The sequence below is a fragment of the Protomyctophum bolini genome (assembly GCF_963924005.1).
Source record: "Protomyctophum bolini genome assembly, chromosome: 18".
Taxonomy (NCBI): Eukaryota; Metazoa; Chordata; class Actinopteri; order Myctophiformes; family Myctophidae; genus Protomyctophum; species Protomyctophum bolini.
Window position 1 is genome coordinate 11,608,318 of NC_137879.1, and position 16,104 is coordinate 11,624,421.

The 16,104-nt window shown below is 43.0% G+C and overlaps 2 protein-coding genes across 3 annotated transcripts in view; one reads left to right on the forward strand and one right to left on the reverse strand.

Moving 5' to 3' along the window:
- Positions 1–16,104, forward strand: part of LOC308332578 (dual specificity phosphatase 29-like) — a 245,821-nt gene that overhangs the window by 55,731 nt on the left and 173,986 nt on the right. The gene's annotated exons all lie outside the window — the stretch shown is intronic.
- adkb (adenosine kinase b) overlaps positions 1–16,104 on the reverse strand; it is a 137,869-nt gene that overhangs the window by 4,857 nt on the left and 116,908 nt on the right. For both annotated transcript variants that reach the window (XM_080788888.1, XM_080788889.1), the window contains exons 8-9: positions 14,637–14,672; positions 10,847–10,961 (exon numbers count right to left, since the gene is read on the reverse strand). In XM_080788888.1, the coding sequence (XP_080645014.1) occupies positions 10,847–10,961; positions 14,637–14,672 (151 nt within the window). The remainder of the gene's footprint in view (positions 1–10,846; positions 10,962–14,636; positions 14,673–16,104) is intronic.

A 16,104-nucleotide genomic window follows, 5' to 3' on the forward strand; every position in this document is an offset into this window, starting at 1 on the left:
TCAAATGTCCGATGCTAAGTGCTAACCTACTAGCAGGCAAGCCAGGCGGGGCGTTACCCAGGGCGCGTCTTTGCACAACCCTATCGGATCTGTGATATAGGCTTTTTTTGGGGGTAGGAACAGCTACAATACCGTGCACTAAAGTGGCACTGTTAAGCAGCCTTAAAGGGCCATTCACACTGAGCGCTATAACTGCAGGCAGCCAACGGTGTTGTTGAGTAGACTGCACCACTCAGTTCACACGGGTGTGATTTTTCTTATTGTCTTATCGCTGCTTTTTTGAGGGGCGCCATGTCCAGCTTTGAGGGTTTGCGTATGACGGCAGGGAATGTGTAACTGTTACGAGCCATATATCATTTCTGTATAATGAATTGTGAAAATAACTGATTTACAAACTTGTAGATCTGCTATTTTTGAAAAAAAGAATAATAAAACAAGTTCGATAATCTTTAAAAAAATAGCCAATCTACAAACTAACAAAGTGTTGCGCTGCGAAGCGTTGTGAATTGTTTTGTAGTTAAGTGGTTAGTGCTCACTCAGTGCTTAAAGTTATTTCCCCAAGTGGTTAATCAGCATTAATTGAATGTGGCCTACGGTATGTTGCACTGCACTATCCTGGTCATTTACAGTAAGCTCTGAAACATCACTACCATAACCATATGCACCCCTTTCCTCTCCCTTCAATCATCCTTGCCAATACTTGCACTTTGCCGCTCCGGAAAGTTCACATAACCTCCTTTGAGGGAAATTATTAGAAGTGACTGACATGTTAGCTCAGGTTTCAGTCCACCAGTTCTCTGGTCTATGTGTAACAAAGAGCTCATTGGCAAAGGTCTGTCATGGAAACGCTCGTAAAAAACCCCGAAAAACCCTCCTGCCAAAAACTCAGTGTCTCTGTTGTTATTGGCTTGTACCGACGTCTGAAAACATCGCCCTGCTGAAATCATTTCCACAGTAATGAGGGCAACGCCATTATTCGCAGGCAATAAAAAAATGCACTATAGCTTCTTTCAGTATCCTCATAACACCAAAACGACATTTCTAGATTTTTATTATTTTTTCTTTTCTTTTTGAAAAGCTGTCACACTAGATGGCAAGTGTGTGTGTGTGTGTGTGTGTGTTTGGGGGTGGTGGGAGGGTTACAGTAACAATGTGTTTTCCGAGTTAACCTCCGACAAACGGTATACTGTGACAGAGAGAGAATGCACTCTACAGGTTTAAATAGTTTATCCCAATAAGCTGCAATTGTGCGCTTTTGTTAATTCATAACTCGCTCGTTACAACCAGCTTGAATGGAAGTGATTAAGCTCAGGAAATTCTCTGAACAAGCCACTCTTTGAAATCAGTATCAATTAAGCCCTTTGTTATTGGTTGTTCTTCTAACAATGCCAATCGACTCCCCTGCGGGGACAGAGAAGAACATGCACTGCTGGAAGAAAGACCCAGCAATGTGAGGCAACCTTCACATTTATTGGAAGATTAGCGCATTGGAGTTTTGATACGGCAATTACTACTATGTTTTCACTTGGTTCTCCTCCAATAAGGCTCAAAGATCAATAAAGATATGTCATTTTGACAGATAGGTAGAGCGAATGTTCGTCGGGTCATAAAAATTAACTACGCCAAATGTAACATTTTACTATCCAGACAAATTCAACCATTAACTACATCATGATAAATTTAGGCCTGTCAAGTCTTTGGAAATTAGAAACAAGTAGCTTAGCTTGAAGGCATGCACTTGAGCATGCACTTGCGCATGCTGCACAACTTTGATACAATCTTTCTGCAAGGAACCTGCCCAAGATCAGTTCTTCTGGAGCAAAATCCCTTTTGCATTTCAGCCAAAAAGTGTCTTTGAAAAACAACATTACCACTTTCTTGGCAAAACACACCAGGTTAGGAGCAAGTTGACATCCAATCTGTTTCTTTATCATAACCTGCATCTTTATTCACAATTGAGGAGTTAGAAAGAGAAAATACATATGCCTGTAATTAGTGGAACAACAGGCAAAAAGCTCATCGCAGACCAACATCGTTCACTGGAGGATGAAAGAAAACACTTCAGCATGAGATGCCAAGTAAAAGAGTGGAGGTCATTCTCAGCAACTAAGCCGCTAATTGATTCCATCTTTTTTGGGGGGGAATATAGGAACACAAACATAGGCTTTTTTTGCAGGCAATTTCAAGACGTTCCAATTAAAATCTCATAATAGTGCTGCAAAGTTTGTTATAAATTCGGCGTGGGCCAAATGTCATCCAGTATAGAACAAAAATAATAAGAATAATAAGATCACTGCTAACGTGCTTTTAATAGTCGAGGATACCGATGACAAATTACGGTTATGTTTTTCTCCAGAGATGACACAGAATGAAGCTTGTAGGCTCTATTTAAGATGAATGCAGGCTCTATTTAAGATGACTCTGCTTTCTGTGATTAACTCGCACATACTTGAGACCATGTGTGAAAGTTTTGCACAGCACACTAAATGGACATGCATGCACATTTCTCCTCACACAAGTTTTTCGTCAGATGAAAAAATAAATAAATAAACACGTACACCTGTTTTTCCCCTCATAAATCTACGCATGGCGGAAAATATGGTTTTGGAATTGTACATTCAAGAACACGCACGTATCTAATGCCATTATGTACCCCTAAATGGGTCGGAAAAACTCCCCATTAATGCTCTATAAATGTCAAAGTCTAAGTTCATATTAAAGCAGCTTCAAATGCAGAAGACACAGAAGACTGTGAAATCAAAACATTAGTTGAGGAGGTATCAAACGATAAACAATATTATTTCACAGCGTTAGTATAGTGGCATATCAAACAACACAAAAAGAAGAGTGGGAGAAATTGGCTTGTGCTGTAAAAATATTTACGCTATAGCATTGGTATAGAGTAAGGCATTGTGGAAGAAATAAAAAAGTGGTGGGTGCGACTTAGAAAGGTTTAAAGGAGCATTCTACATTTGCAACTTCTCTACAAGCGCCCGGAAAGACGACCTTAGTAAACACTTTTTCATGATTAGCTGTCTCTTGTAGGGCGAGTGGCAACAGCAGCTAATGTTATGAGCTAACTGGAGCTAAGAGGAAAGCCATGACAAAACCTACAACAGAACGTGAGAAACTAACGAAAACAACGGCCGGGAGGTCGTGACAGAGAAACCATTTCTTTAATGTATCTGCCTAAATTAACTTATGTATGGCCTATATTATGCTATGTTGCTTATGTTAATAGATTCTCATTATATTACTATACTAATGTTGGTTACTTGTTCACATGCATATTGGTATATTATGTTTTGTAGAGTATACAATTTGAACACAAAATGCAAAGATATTTAGATAGCATGTGGTTTAGAGACAGATGCTAGTGTTTGATACTTATGTGAGCAATTTACCCTGTCATTTGTTGACTAGGGCTCACACCATTTACTCCAATCTTGCACCTGTAAGTTGGCTAAGAGTGTCTGATTAATGCCTAAATTGTAAAATGTTAAGTGGATTAAACTGTTTCCTGTAAATATTATGTGCAATAAAGTAGTAAATTCTGATCTGATCTCGAGCCAAATGCACCAATTTAAATCGCACAAACATTCATGTTGCTATGAAAAGCTATTGGACTTGGAACAGAAGGCTATTAGCCATCAATTACAATATTGTTTCTGTACATATGAACTATCGTTATCCCTGAAAACAAAGACGCAGGAGCGCAAAGTACTAACAAACTGGCCAGATGTACTGTATGGAGAACCGGGATGACTGGAGGGCTCGCCTGAGGACGACCTGTCCTAGACCTAGACCATCACTTACGAGTACGTGTGTATTATGTGGAGAGATACACAACTTCTCACATCCCCCCCCCCCTAAAACCACTGGAGAGTTGACTGAGGCTCTATCAAGGTCCTTATCAGCGATTAGAGCAGCAACCCCCCTCTGAATGATCGTTTATTAGATCTCCTCACCCACCGTTAAGGTTCAGGGCACAATGATCTTAATTAGTGCTGTAATGGACGTATAAGCAAATGCCCGGTGTAGCTCGTCAGCATCAGTGGCAGCTAAATAAAGGAGCATTTTCCCCAGGCTGCTCACAGCTCTTAAAAGGCATGTTTGAAGCACCCGCCTGATGAACAGAGTGCTTCAGTCTCCAAATGAAGGGCAGAAAAAATAAAAAAGATAACAATAACAAATTGACATCTATGTTTTGGGGGGGGGTGAATTATATACCACAGGGGAAAGCATTCACCCATCCTTAATCACTATGAAATGGTTTAACATGACGTGCAGAGGCTGGCGAATGATCAAATCCTGACAGGGGGACAAATTGCAAACAAAATGAGAGATCAAGTTTATTAGAGGCTCCGCCTCTGGGAAATGAAAATCTTTAATTCTCTTTTTACATTGACATTTATTTGGCTGGCGTGAAATAGTGGCACGCTATTACACATGCACACACGCACACGCATGCGCGCGCACACACATAGAAAAAACTATTCAGCTACAACCTACAGTACTAGTGTAAACCGCCTCGATCCCAGCACGCGCACGCTCAATGACATTCATCATGTTTGCCTTTGTAGATGACATCAGAAACACATTGTCTTTCATCCCACCTGCATTCATCATGTATTTTCTATAAAGTTCACAGAGGCGCACCGCTCTGCCTCGGTGCCGAGGAGCAGACAGGAATTATCCATCAGCGTGGATGGAACACCTCCCAGACAATGGATGGCTTCATTTACTCTTCTAACCACTTAACCACATGAACCCCCAGCGTCCCGTCTCTATTCTGGGGCAAACCTTCAGCAGACCTACAAGCTCACCAATCAAATCAAACTCAACTAAGCATTGTTTTTTTCTTTTAAACATTTTATCCCACGATTTTTGTAACCCATTTCTTTCCACCCCTTTGTCTAATGTAACCCTGGGCGCTACGTTCCCTCTGCCAACCTGGGGAGAGTAACGGACTGACCTCATGCTTCCTTCAATACATGGTGTCCCAGCCGCATTTTCACCTGACCGGGGGGTGGTTCCCCCTGGTTGGACGTAGCACATGGAAGTAACACATTATTTCAACCAGTTCCTTTCCCCTCCATCAAGTAGTATAGAGACCAGGACAACTAAGCATTATTTAGGGCAGATTCACACTATGGTCCCAGGTGCGCATTCGGGACCACTTGGCAGATGTTGTGGTAGCGTGAATGCTGCGTACCGTTCACACAACCGTTCCCGGGACCGCATGGAGGTAGTCTCGGGACCGATTGATACTCGGATACGGATCGCTGCAATGTGAAAGCATTGAATACAGTTGAATGTACTGTACTCTGGTTTGAAAGAATCGAGGCCAATGTGAATCACTGCCAGCAGGGACCAGTGGTTCCATTTAAACCCTATATACACCTGCCTATGCTTGGAGCCCTCCTTCTCCCCCCACCCCCCCCCCCCCCCTCTACACCAAATCTCACCACTGAAAATAGCCGCATTACAACTTAAGGTCACTCGCCGAGCTTGTAGATCATCTGTTTTCATAGAATGTTCACCTAATGTTTGTGGAATGGTCGCCTGTTATGACATGCCCAGTAAAGGCAATATTATTAGCCACAACTCGCAGGGTCCCAACGTGTTGCATTCCCACAGCGCAGCGTCCGACACAACATGTGTAGAGCTTAGGCTGTTGGACAATTTTCACTTACTGTACAAGTACAGGGCTCAGTGATTTTCACCAGAATCCTCATGAAAGGGAAGTCGTCCCCAAAAAGGACACACGGCTCCAACTCTCTCTCTCTCTGTCTCAGTCTCAGTCTGTATGTCTCTCTCTCTCTCTCTCTCTCTCCCCCCTCTCTCTGGATGACAAGTTTAGTTAATCCCGTTTATTACACTGTAGCTGCTATTAATAATAAAAACAGCATGGGTGTTCCAATACACTGAGCCTATTGTGGCATTTATCTCGTTATGCCAATGATTATATTGCACTAAGACTGTACACACCCCTATCGTGATATCACATATCCTGGGGAAGAGGGAAAAAAAAGACAATAACTTCAATGTGAAACATTTAGGCCCTATGCTGCTGTTCTTGCCAACGGAATGAAACAGTAGACCCTCAAAGCCAACACACGTTTTAAAGGCTGCTATTGGATCAATGCTGCTGCTGCTGCCGTCTGGGAAGTGCCAGCCGTACTGCTGTAGTTGTGCTTCTCTCTGCGGTCCCCGCCGGTGATGAGTGATATGTTAGGAGCCTTTACCTGAGGCCATCTTTCTCCCTGTGCACGTCTCACTGCTCTGAACTGCAAGGGCAACGAGGAGAGACACCCCGTGGTGACAAACAAAAGGCAAAGGCTCCCAGCAGTAACTGGAGACCATCACACACGCACACACACACACGCACGCACGCACGCACAGCTTACCCCCGCAACCCCTGCTCGGTTAAGATGACACCGCCTGTAATGTCCACTAACAAATATGCCCCATGTAGCACGAATTGGGATTGATTTGAGGGCTGCGTCGTCGGCCTCTCCCCAAGGTCAGACACGCACGCACGCACAAATAGCTTTAACTTCATTTTGTGTTATCCTTTCCTATACATATTCTGTTATAACAAATGAATACCAACTTAAACGCTGCAAGGCTTTTAATTTGCAACTAGTGATACAAGAAGCGGCGACAGTGAGGGAGGCGGCCAATCAGATTGTTAGGCTACATGTGACAGGGTTAGGTAGCAACCGTGTAGCTGAATATCATGTGGAGGTAGTCGTTTAGAAATAATGACCGACAGGGTGTTTAAACACAGAGACGAAGTCGCGGTGTTAAATCATCCTGAAGGGCATTATCTTTAAACAACTACCGCCGCGCCATACATTATCCCGCTGATTACACGGCTACTATAGTCATAAATAAAGTCTATTTCTCGCTTTAAATGTTTTCAAAAGCATTCCTGAGAGCAATCTTTAGTTGTAAATGACATGGTGTGTGTGTGTGTGTTTACGTGGCTGTCATGTTGGATATACGGCATAAAATCCAAGCAGCGCAGCAGGTGCTCTGATTAGACAGCGGTCTGTTATAGAGCAGAGCGGTCATTATTAAGAAATTACACACCGCTGAGTTCAGCGATTGACCAATAAGAATCAAACATTCAACCAAGCCGTGTAATAATACACATTATTGAGCAATATGTCAGTGCCAAACTGACATATTGATTCTACGACACAGTATGGCATCCCCCTAGTATCCCCTTCACATTCAGTAGATCCTGTGATCTTGTGGCCAGATGTAATTTCCTGGGGTCTAGTTACAGTAGCACTATAGTAAATCGGCGTAAAACTTTGAAAAAAAAGACAAATCACCTTCTAAAGTCAAACAGTTTGACATCAGCGCAGTTTAATTATTTTGCATACCATTTCTTAGCTCTTAGCTTCCGTTCTCATTGGAGATCTGATCACAAAACAATGGCCATCCATTATCTCGGTTTGTGCTCATTTGATTCCCTGTTGGGTATGTATTAACCTGATGTATTAACCTTAACCTGACCTGATGGAAGACGCTTGCTTCACAATGATATTTGCTTCACAACGCACTTCCATCTGGGAGCTCTGTAGCCCAATCGCTGAAGAAAGTTGTCCCTGTTTTCTAGCCACTTGGCAGGTCATTGGATGGGACCGTCTGTCAATCATATTGACGTGTCTAAAAAACAACCCCCTCGAACGACGTGTTAACGAACGCCTGATAGCATTAGATTCAACACCTTTCAGACTATCGTGTCAGATGTGTAGGTCGATGTCTTCGCTTGCTTTCAAGAATAGAAGACGATCTTCCCAATTTTAACCCATTCTGGCCGGGAACCCATTTCGGTGTTAGCATGCATGTTATGCTTTAGCTATTGAAAAATAGCAGATCTACAAGCTCATAGCGCGCCACCGAGTGGCGCGCTACGAGCTTGTAGGTCTGCTATTTTTGAAAAATCGAAGAACGACTGACATTTTTTTAGAATCTGATCTCAGGTCAGAATGGGTTAATTAGACCAGTGTGTGCCCAGTGGAAACCTCGTATGAATCTGATCTCAGGTCAGAATGGGTTAAAGCGATAGGAAATAGAAATGCAATGGGCACTTCTCGATGGCGTCACACCCGGTCTAGCCAAGATCCCGCCCGCAGCTGCCGCTGATTGGTCCGTCCCGGGCCGGTTCATCGCCAGTCCCCGAGCGTCACCAGGTGGAGGATGTGTTGTGAACTTGTGACTCAATAGCGCAATAGCGTCTTAGCTGACGAAATCTCAACACTGCATCTGGCGGAGTCAGGTTAGGCATGAATTGTATGTTGTATTAAAAAGTATGTGTGTTGCATTTAGCTTTGGCTTACCATTGAGTGCATTAATTCATTCCCTGTTCTCTCCTGTATCAAAGCTTAAAGCTAATTTAATTTATAAATTGAACTGAACAGATATCAAACCAAACGTCTTGCAACGGACATCCACAACAATGTCACTTAACGTAGTTAAATTAATATACTGGTGCTACGATATTAAAGGGCCACTTCACCCCTTTTGCAACCAGATCTTATTTTAATGATGTTTAGGACACACAAAACACTTTCCTGGGATTTGTATATGTGTGCGCTTATATATATTTTAGTCATGACGCCATGTCCATAACTTGTCATGAAAATGTAGTCTCACTTCCTTCATGGACTACAAGTCACACCTCCACGCAGCCTTATGGTCATTGTAGTAATTCAGCTATCCAGTCAAACACACAGACTTCATTATTTGTCTAGCCATAGGGTGCAAATTTCAAATTGTGCTACTGTTATCTACTACGACAAATTGAGTGACTGCAGTTTCTTCCAGTGGTGAAATGTCCCTTTAATAATTCTTTACCAAAATATACTAATAATTAGGACTACATCGTTGATTGGCTAGTTCAATGTTAGGCCAACCAAGGAAAAGACTATATCCAATTATAGCCTGGAGGAACGATTGCTTCGCAGTAGGCCAGTTCATTATTAGGCCAACCGGCTGACCAATGTTAGAATATATCAATCAGCAACTGCGACATTCATGTGTATACCGTAGTGGCCAGCCAGTCCAGACAAAAGAGAAATAAATAAATAAATAAATAAAATGGGGGCGGGGGCAGGATGTTAAGAGTTGACGTGTAATTTTTTTTGCTGAGGATTGTTCTGGAATCCATCCAAGACAAAGTTAGAAGTACTTCACAAATCAATGCCTGCTCTGCTACTTCCTCTGCACTCCTTTTCATGCTCTGAAATGACAGAATGCATAGGGCAAGCATTCTGTAGCTTTTCTTTTCTTTCGTTCTCTTTCTTTCTTGGTTCATATTTTTTATGAAACATCTGGCGTCAATATACAACTTCAAAGAAATTACTGTTGTCATTCAGCTCTCATCAGTTGGCAATCCGTCCCCTGGTGTGGTTTTAAATCCTTTGAAGAATCAGCTCTGTTCAATAAATGTACATGTCAAGTATTTTTCTCCCTCCAAAAACATCCCAAAAGGTGCTTTAGTTTACAGTAACTCTTTCTTTGCTCATTTAGTGTTTCGGTAGCAATGAAAGATGTCTACATTTGACCCTCGAGAGCTCCAGTAGGTTTGGGTAACGCAACGAGTATCAGCGGACAACGGACATCCTAAACATCAACGCACCGCGACGACAAACAGACCAGACAGTCACTTCCTCATGACCCATGTGTCATGTTGTGAATGGAGTAGCGCTCGTTTCGCATCACTTAACACGGACGACCGTCCGTCATCAGTTGGAACCAGTAAATCGGTGTGCAGCTATTTGCAGCTTCGGAGCCCATTTCAAGGTGACACAGGAAGGACTCCATCTTGTTTGTGCAGATAGCATAGCATCTAAGAGAAACGTTTGAGGGAGGCCCGCCGACCACCCGAGGCATGATTTCTACTGACTAGCGACGTGACAGCGATGGGCTGTCAAAAACACTGATTTCTACTGACTAGCGACGTGACAGCGATGGGCTGTCAAAAACAGATTTAGGTTACAATCGAGATCAGTGATTTACAGGAGATTCAGAGTTTTTTAGCGTTTGAAGATTTTTTTCCTCCCGTCCGCTATAATGGAGGGGGAATACTTTTGATGACTCACCAACCGGAAATTACGGCGAAAGTTGCACAACAGGCGAACCTAGACTGTAGTGTATCGCTCACAGATATCAAACAATTAATTCTCCGTCTTTTGACAATTCTCCGTCCTGAGCAGTCAAGGTGTCATTGTCTACTCTAATGCATGTCTATAGTAAAGCTCTGACTGGAAGTTTGCATGTGACCTCAAACCCAAAGTAACATCCATCCACCAAACGACAAAAACAACAAGCCAGTCACTTCCAGAGCCCCACGGCCCACGGTGATGACGAGTTAAGTTTCACTAACATCCCTGCATACTTCCTCAATGTTTAATTGTTGCATTTTGGGAGGCTCTGATTAGCGTTTGGTGTGTGATGTGATGTCACACCTCAACTGCCATGCCCTGCGTCAAAACCTGTTTTCCGTGTTAGACGGTAGACCAGACTCGAGTTGTAAAACACTATATTAATGCTTTGGAGATATGCAGAGCCCCGAGACTTTCAGGGGTAAAGCTTCAAAAAGACATTCACCAAACAAAAAAAACATGATTTTGGGGAGAGAGGGATTTTAAGGCAACATTCTGCAATTGTGAGATATGAGGTTTAAGTGAAGGATAAAGACGTCCAAGAGGGGGCCTGTGGCTGCAATAGCTTCAAGTAGTGTTTTAAACCGACCCAATAAACGCACAGATAAGACAGGAAAACTGAAGGAATTAAAAAAAAAAAAAAAGTTTAGTTTTTTGCCTACCAACAGTTGCTACCGTGTCGTCCTTGCCCTGAGTGAAGACCACCGCTCGCTGCCTCTTCGTGTTCACCTTGGGCAGGTTTTGGGTCTTGCTGGCGATCTCTGCAATGTCGTCCGTCTGTAAAGAAAAAAGGAAAGAAAAGACACGAGGCGCCACGGGGTGAGGATAACAAAAAAGATTCACACATTAAATAAATTAACACAGTGACCGCGGCGATGAGAAGCAATTTCAGAGGAGTTAATCAGGGATCACGAGTCGTGCAAGCCAAGAGGAGGGAGGTCAGCTTTTGCCAATATTGGCAAAGGGATGAAGTGATAATGAAAATAGATGGGGTTATGAAACCATTTTATTTTAAGAGATCAATAGTAACCACCTCAATCTTATTTGCGATTCACTTTATTGTAGAATTAAAGAGTACTGCAAAAAAAATATATAGATATTATTGCAGGTTCCCTGAATGAGATAGCTGCTATGCTATGGAGATATGCTCTTGTCAGATAAAGTTACTTCTGCGAGCCAGAGGGATAGGTGGTGCGTGCACGGCATCATTCTCCTGCTGAAGCGGGCCATCTCCCCACAGCATCTGCACAGAACAGATACCCGCCGAGACAAGACAGAACTCTCCAGAGTGCTTGCCTTTGATCATGAGAGGGATGAAAAAAACCCACAACCTGTCAGTGCTACTTTATTATTAACTCATCATGATGTACTATGAGCAGGTGGGTTGTCTTTATCACTGCCTCGCAGTGGGGTGGAGGCATGTTATGTTTCTTTTTGCATTCCTTATACGACTCACAAGAGCTAACATTAAAAGGGGGGGCGTCGGTATGCTCTCTAGCATCGCGGGAAACACTGACGGCGAGTCTTTGGTTGGGGCAAATACAGCAGTGATTGGAGTAATCACAGAGAGATAGGCTGCACACCAACACTACTAGGCCCAGCCACGCTGGCTCACTCAAGCCAATGAGGTTTAACACCTCTAAATGTTTCCCAAACGTGCTTTAATCAGCCCTAAGAGGTCCAGGGAGACCTTGGGCAGAGGAAAAATGGGTGTAACACTCTAAGTAAGTGCTAATGGCGAGGTTAATACAGAGGCTGTTAGCAGGCAATAGCTAAAAAGAAAAAAGGAAAAAAATAAAGGGGGGCAATTTGTCACTGTGACCGAACGTAACCACAAGCACTCCTTGAGACGTCGAATGCAAAACCCACAGAGGACCTCCTCGGTACAATGTCAACCTTTGGTTTTATGTTCTCCGACATAAAAAGCACTACACTAAGGTTTAGGACCTAGGGCCAGAGGTGGTAGGTTACGATTGTTGGGGAGGGACACCTGCGCACAGAAACACAAATCTCATATTGCCTGGTACAGCTAAACCACTTAACTGGCAGCTTCCTATGGCAATACAATACCAAAAAAGCACATTTATCGTGAGTCCAAGACAAATGAATTGACAAATGATATGATCAATTTGGTTTACTGCTGAGAAATGGCAATGGACATGATTGTGAGGCAATTGATCAGGCATAAATCAACAAACCGTGAAATATGGTTTATAAGGGTGTTAATTCTGTGTCTGTATTGAAGCCAATGAGAAATTGATCGTCTCCGATGCAGGCTGTTTGTGAAAGACTGCCAGGGATAGATTCAATTACTGCTGCTCTGCAGATATTTCTTTGGGCATTTAAAGGAGGCAGATCCCAATCATGGTACTCAGTGTGTTCAGATCTACTGATGGCAGAGAACAAGCCTTTTATCTTGTATTTAAGCTTGGGAAAAAAGTTACTGATTTCATAGCGACTATTTATACAATGAGACGACTCGCCGTTAAGGAACACTCAAAACACAACCTTTATCATCAAATAAAAGCAATGACAAAAGGCGGAGGGAATAATGATAACCATTTAAGTGTTAATGAAATAATTATTTCATTATTACCTGAAATATAAACGTCTCGTTGGAACACAAGCATTATGATGACGTTCAAAAGGATGACTGTGACAGACAAGGACATCCTCGAAAATTGTTGTGAGCTTGTAGATCTGCTATTTTGGCTGAATGTTCGCCTATTATGACACGCCCCGAAATAGGGACACTGGCGTTCATGTAAATAGTCATCGCTGCCCTACCAAGTTCCAAATAACATTCTCAAGTACAGTATCGACAAAACCAAACAGAGAGCCAGCTATAATCAGTACATTGCTCATTTAACGGCATGAGTTTACGAGTGGAACCAAATGGGTTTAGCTGTGTATCTTTGAGTTTTGGGTTAGCACTGTACGGTAGCTGTGAGAGAATGTATGTGCTGGAACCCCAAAGTGAGAGTTTAATACCTCACATACCTCAATGACTTTTAAATGTTGCCGGAGCAATGAAACAGGGAGGGCTTACAGTCTTACACACACACACCAAGCCAAATTACTATCCCGTGAAAAAATGTAACTTTTGAGAACAAAACCTCATTTGAACTGCAACCATTGAGAAATGAAGTACACGATGGTAATGTTACCTGAGAAATTACACTCATCCGATGCAATTTTCCAGAGAATTCTTAGTACCAAGAGAGTCCATTCCTTGGACCTGTATATTTATTTTTTGTGATGTGTGATTCACTACCCCCCCCCCCCCTCCCCATCCCTTTCATCCTTTCTCCTCTCTTAAACCTGTCACTGCCTTCGGGATTGCATTTCTATTCCGGTCACGTTGATCACACCGTAAGTGATTCTGGATGACAATTATTCACACAGAGCCGAGCCATATTCAAGCTCTACCTTTGAAAAAGAGAGATGGCACTTAAAATACCTGAGCCCAATTCAAAACTCACACGCACACACACACACAGGCTATTTATGGTTTTTGATTTCCTATTTACAGAAGAAGTGTTGTTAAGTGTATGCAGGCGGAAAGCGTAAAATAATTAAGGCTAAGTGAACGTTCATCCTGCCCACATGAAACGCACACAGTCCTGTGTATGTACTGTATGTATGTATGAATGAATAGGCGCTGTAATTTTCATTTACATAATCTAAAACCACAGGTAGCTGTGAGTTGGTTATTAACCCATTCTGACCGGGCACCCATTTTGGTGTTAGCATCATGTTATGCTTTAGCTATTGAAAAATAGCAGATCTACAAGCTCATATCGCGCCACCGAGTGGCGCGATACGAGCTTGTAGGTCTGCTATTTTTGAAAAATCGAAGAACGACTGACATTTTTAGAATCTGATCTCAGGTCAGAATGGGTTGATCAGACCAGTTGTGTGTCCAGTGGAAACCTCGTATGAATCTGATCTCAGGTCAGAATGGGTTAAAAGACTACTGTGCAAGTACAATGTGGTGTAGTGCCGTGGCAGCGAAGGGGGAGACATATCATCCCTGGGTGCAATGAAGCTAATGAGGAAGGCTTTTTAACCAGGCAACCTGACGAGCTCCCCGAGCCTGCAGCAGAGAGAGGAAAAGGCTTGAAACCATGCCCAACTTCTCAGCTCTTTTTTTTTTCCCCCCAAGAGGCTTTTCAAAATTCAATAAATAACATCTGTAGGCGATGTTGGGTGCAGAGACCTAGCGGAGTGCGTCATAACAGAGAGCTGGCTGAACAAAGAAACCATGACGACTGCCAGGTTACCATGGCAACTGCTGCAAGGCCTGGAGAGTATAATAGCACATCAATCACTGTCCAAAAAAAGAACTTCATTATCAGCAAAAATAAACCTTTAGGATCTGTTTAGTGTTGTGTGTGTGTGTGTGTGTGTGTGTGTGACACGGACTGACTGACTGACTGCCGGTCAACTCACCTCGAAGCACTGCTCTTTGGCAAAAGTGGCCGCCTCCTAAAAAGGGAAACAGAAAAATGAGCAGTTAATTATAGGAGGAACACACAAAGTGGAGGAGGATGTCACACTCTTGACATACAGTGCCGTAAAGACATGTCACTTCTATTCAGCCAGCACGACAGAACACGTGTGTGGCAGTGCCACCTGAGAGGGAGTAATGTGGTAGTACTGCTGCTATGCTATGCACAACTCCTTCATTTAGTAGACATGCAGCCCACAATTTAGTCTATGGGGCCCACACTTCATCTCAACTTACAACTTAGCGGGCATGAGAAAATAGCGCCGTTCTAGCCCACGGCAATGAAACTACCACTGAAACCAACAATAATAATGTGTTGATGTGGGGGAATCCCCGACCCTGACATGGAACACCGGCCGGGGCCGCAGAAACACTGGCGCTTAGCAAGGTGGTTAATATCCGACTTACATTTTAATCAATGGCCGAAGCTGTTTTGCATGTTAATGTAACGTAATGACATAAATTATGACTGGCAACTTCATCCACTCAATTCACTTCTGACCCCCGGACAAGAGCAATAAGTCGATGCTATGATGCTAAATGATGCTATTTATATGAACATAGGGGGGGGGGGTGTTTGCCTGGCAGCGTGACCTTGGGGGAGAGGTTGACAACCTGGTCCTCAGACATTAAAGGAGGAGAGGACATGAAAAAATAAGGTTACTGGTCCCAGGAGGAAAGGCCTGTGGGCCCATACTCTGGATCAACATTACAACACATGCGCACGCATGCACACACACACACACACACACACACACACACACACACACACACACACACACACACACACACACACACACACACACACACACACAGCTAGACAACTAAGTGCAGTACTCAAGTCTTTTATAATGAGGATTGGTGAGATGTCTTTTTTTCCACCCCAGTGTTGGTTCTTCCATTTATCTCGCATTTAGGTCTCACATTTGTTTCCATTATTTACAACCACTATTGACTTTTCTCCTCAGGAACATTCCATCACAGGCAGGAGTACTATACCGAGCATCTCACAGGGGCATGAGCTTGACAAATGTCTTGTCAAAACAGAGATATTTCATCTCAAACTCTTCACAAAAAGCCCTTAAAAGAGACACATGAATGAAGGCTGGATAACAACATTGCTGGGGCGCGCGTTCACACGCACACACACACACACACACACACACACACACACACACACACGCACACACACACACCTTCCACTCTCGCTAGTTATCAAATATAACATTTACAGCAAGGAAGGTCTGTGGAGAGGGAGTGGGTGTCGGTAGAAACAATAATTGAAACAATTTCCACCTGTGTTGAAGTGTTATTCATTTGTATGGGTAGCAACGGGTTATATAAAATATAAATATTAGAATAACAGTAGCTTGCTTTGGCAAATATGTAATCTATTTTTAATACAAGGAC